This window comes from Dipodomys ordii, unplaced genomic scaffold (assembly GCF_000151885.1).
Source record: "Dipodomys ordii isolate 6190 unplaced genomic scaffold, Dord_2.0 Scaffold117, whole genome shotgun sequence".
Lineage (NCBI taxonomy): Eukaryota > Metazoa > Chordata > Mammalia > Rodentia > Heteromyidae > Dipodomys > Dipodomys ordii.
Window position 1 is genome coordinate 4980074 of NW_012267333.1, and position 2927 is coordinate 4983000.

The window sequence follows — 2927 nt, forward strand, 5'->3', positions numbered from 1 at the left end:
CAAGTCAAAGGGTTACTAACGTCATTGTACTTCATCCCTCATGTAATGTGTGGATCCTCAGAAATTAAAGTTTGCCTTGTGCCAGTGAGAAAATTTAAATCAGCAGTGAATATGCAAGAATTATACACATAAGAAATTATTCTAAGCAATAAAATTGTACAAAACATGGAAAGCTATATTTATCTTCTCCACAAGAGAATTGAGTATGCACTCAATTATGGAATAACTTATGACATAATTTAACAATTGTAAGCAAATAATTTGTGCTGTGCAATAGCTGGCCATATAAGTACATCATCTGTCATCAATACAGGCTTCTCACAATGAATTCTTGGAAATGTCTGTTACGGAAAGAGAAATGAAGAACAACTGAACATAAGCTAACCAAAAGGAATCACTTCTTTCCAACAGACCATGAAAGACTGATTTAAATGCTTCACATTGCTATCATTTTAGTTGCCTGGTGGGCACTCTCTTCTGCATGACTCGAAAGAAAGCATTTTTCACTTCCTTGTTTCTAAGACTATAAATGAGTGGGTTGAGCATGGGGATCACAATCGTGTAGAACACAGAAGCCACTTGATCCTTTCCCAGGGAGTAGGACTTCTTGGGTTTTAAATAGGTAAAGATCATAGTGCCATAAAAAACGGTGACCCCCAGCAGGTGGGAGGCACAGGTGGAGAAGGCTTTCTGCTTTCCTGAAGTAGACTTAATTTTCAGAATAGTTGACAGAATGGACACATAGGACATAGCTATTGTGATAAGAGACATCATTAGAGTAGCACCGGCAAGAACAAATATCATCATTTCAATTCCATAGGTGTCAGTGCAGGACAGAGCTAAAATTGGAGATATGTCACAGAAAAAGTGGTGGACGACATTAGAGTTGCAGAAATGCAATGTGCTTATGCAAAGAACATTGACAGAGGAATCCAAAAGGCCAGTTATATAGGATCCAGTGAGCAGAGAATAACAGAGTCTTGAGGACATTATTACAGGATACTGCAGAGGTTTGCAGATAGCCACATAGCGATCATAGGCCATTGTGGAGAGCAGAACACATTCTGTAGCAGCAAATAGGACAAAGAAGAATAGCTGGGTGAAACAGCTCACGAAGGAAATGTTCTTGGTGGAGGTCAGTAACTTCTCTAAGGTTTTAGGGGTGATGACACTTGAGTAGCTGAGGTCAATGAATGAGAGGTGAGTGAGGAAAAAATACATCGGGGTGTGAAGCTGGAGATCCAGGCAAATTAGCAAGATCATGCCTAGATTGCCCAGCACAGTAATCAGGTAGATCAGGAGAAACAGCGCAGAAAGGGTCACCTGGATCTCCCCAGAGTCTGTCAACCCCATAAGGATAAAGTCGGCTACCTTTGTGTTATTCCAGGTTCTCATTGTGTGCTGACAGTTGAAAAATTAAAAGTGATGCTTAGCCTAAATGACTTAATATTATTACTTCCATGAATCACCAATGTCTCCATAAATACACTATATCAAGTAAAATATAATAGTGTATTGATACAACTGAAAAATGCAACTATATATATATCTATATCTGTAAAGTGACACTTACTTTAAAAAGTTTATATACTTCATAATCAGAACACACCTGATTACTTGGCCAACAGTTTTGCTAATGTATTTAGTCTATAAATGCTGTGACATTATAGGTATTAATATTTTCTAAGAACTTTAAGTTAAGAATTACAATGTCATAGGTTTACCTTACTTACCTGATTTCAGTGTCATTATGTATAGACATATTCTGTTATGTTTCTTTGATATACAAATCAAGCTGCCAATACTGGTCAATTGGATTCCTGTATAATTATTTTATTGCAGTTAACCAAAATGCTACATATACTATGAGTATAGATAGAAAATGACTTTATTGGATTTACTTTTGTGTTGGCCATATTAATTAAGGCCTTTAAACAAACAAATTTTAGTGGACTTCTGTAGGTAGAAATAGGTAGCATTATTGAATATCAATCATAATTCCCAGCTATGTAATGCTTTCTTAAGTGGTCTTAACAAACAAAACAATTTTATCTAAAATCACACTAAAGTAGACTGGTGATAGGCTTTGAATCCTTAACTCCATACTCTCTCTCTATTTATACATATATAATATGTACATATATACGTATATTAAATAATTCCGATTGTTACAGCAAGGCCCAAATGATATATGCATAGACGCTTCTATAACATAGACAGTTTCTTTTCATGTGATGTTAAATCTTCAGGAACATTTTCTTTAAGATGATGAAATTTAAATTTATTAAGTAAAATCACAAGGAACAGAGATAGCATCCAAAGTATGAAAGATGTAAATCCCGGTGTAAATCACTTATAAACATCACCCTTAGACTTAATTAATCATTGACTTCTTTCCATTCACAGATTTATTTGCATAAGTTCGTTTTAAAATGGGTTTCATTTTGACAAGTCCATACATCCATGCAAAGTGGAATACTTACTCTTGATTGGTGAATGGAAACTTCTAGAGTGAAAGCCAAGGAATTTGTGAAACCTTAGGTTTATTTTTTAAATAAATCAAATTGAAATCCTACAAGGTGCTGACCTTCTCTGCAATATAATATTTTCCTTTCTGTAGGTATTTTTATTATTTTGTGCATTCATTATTTTTAGCCTAAAAGAATCCAATTGCCTGAGAAATTTTAATAAGATTGCTCAAGTGAAACTGTCACTTTGAAGGAACATCTCAAAAGCAAATTCAAGGAGCAGTTGTGAACATCAGAAGTGTGGTGTGTGCCTCATCTCTCCGCTTCATATATCCAGGGCGCTCACTTAATGGGTGATCATTTAATGGGCATGGGGATCATACAACATTTTGTGATCCTCAGTGACCAATTCATAAACATATTTCTTGGCACATGTTCAAGGACAAAATTAAAAGACTA

At 35.3% G+C, this 2927-nt stretch overlaps 1 protein-coding gene across 1 annotated transcript; it reads right to left on the reverse strand.

Moving 5' to 3' along the window:
* Nucleotides 1-447: 447 nt before the first annotated feature.
* LOC105995470 (olfactory receptor 8H1-like) lies at nt 448-1395 on the reverse strand. Its single transcript, XM_013029187.1, has one exon. It carries the CDS (start codon nt 1393-1395, stop codon nt 448-450), a length of 948 nt encoding a protein of 315 aa, XP_012884641.1.
* Between the last annotated feature and the right edge of the window lie 1532 nt (nt 1396-2927).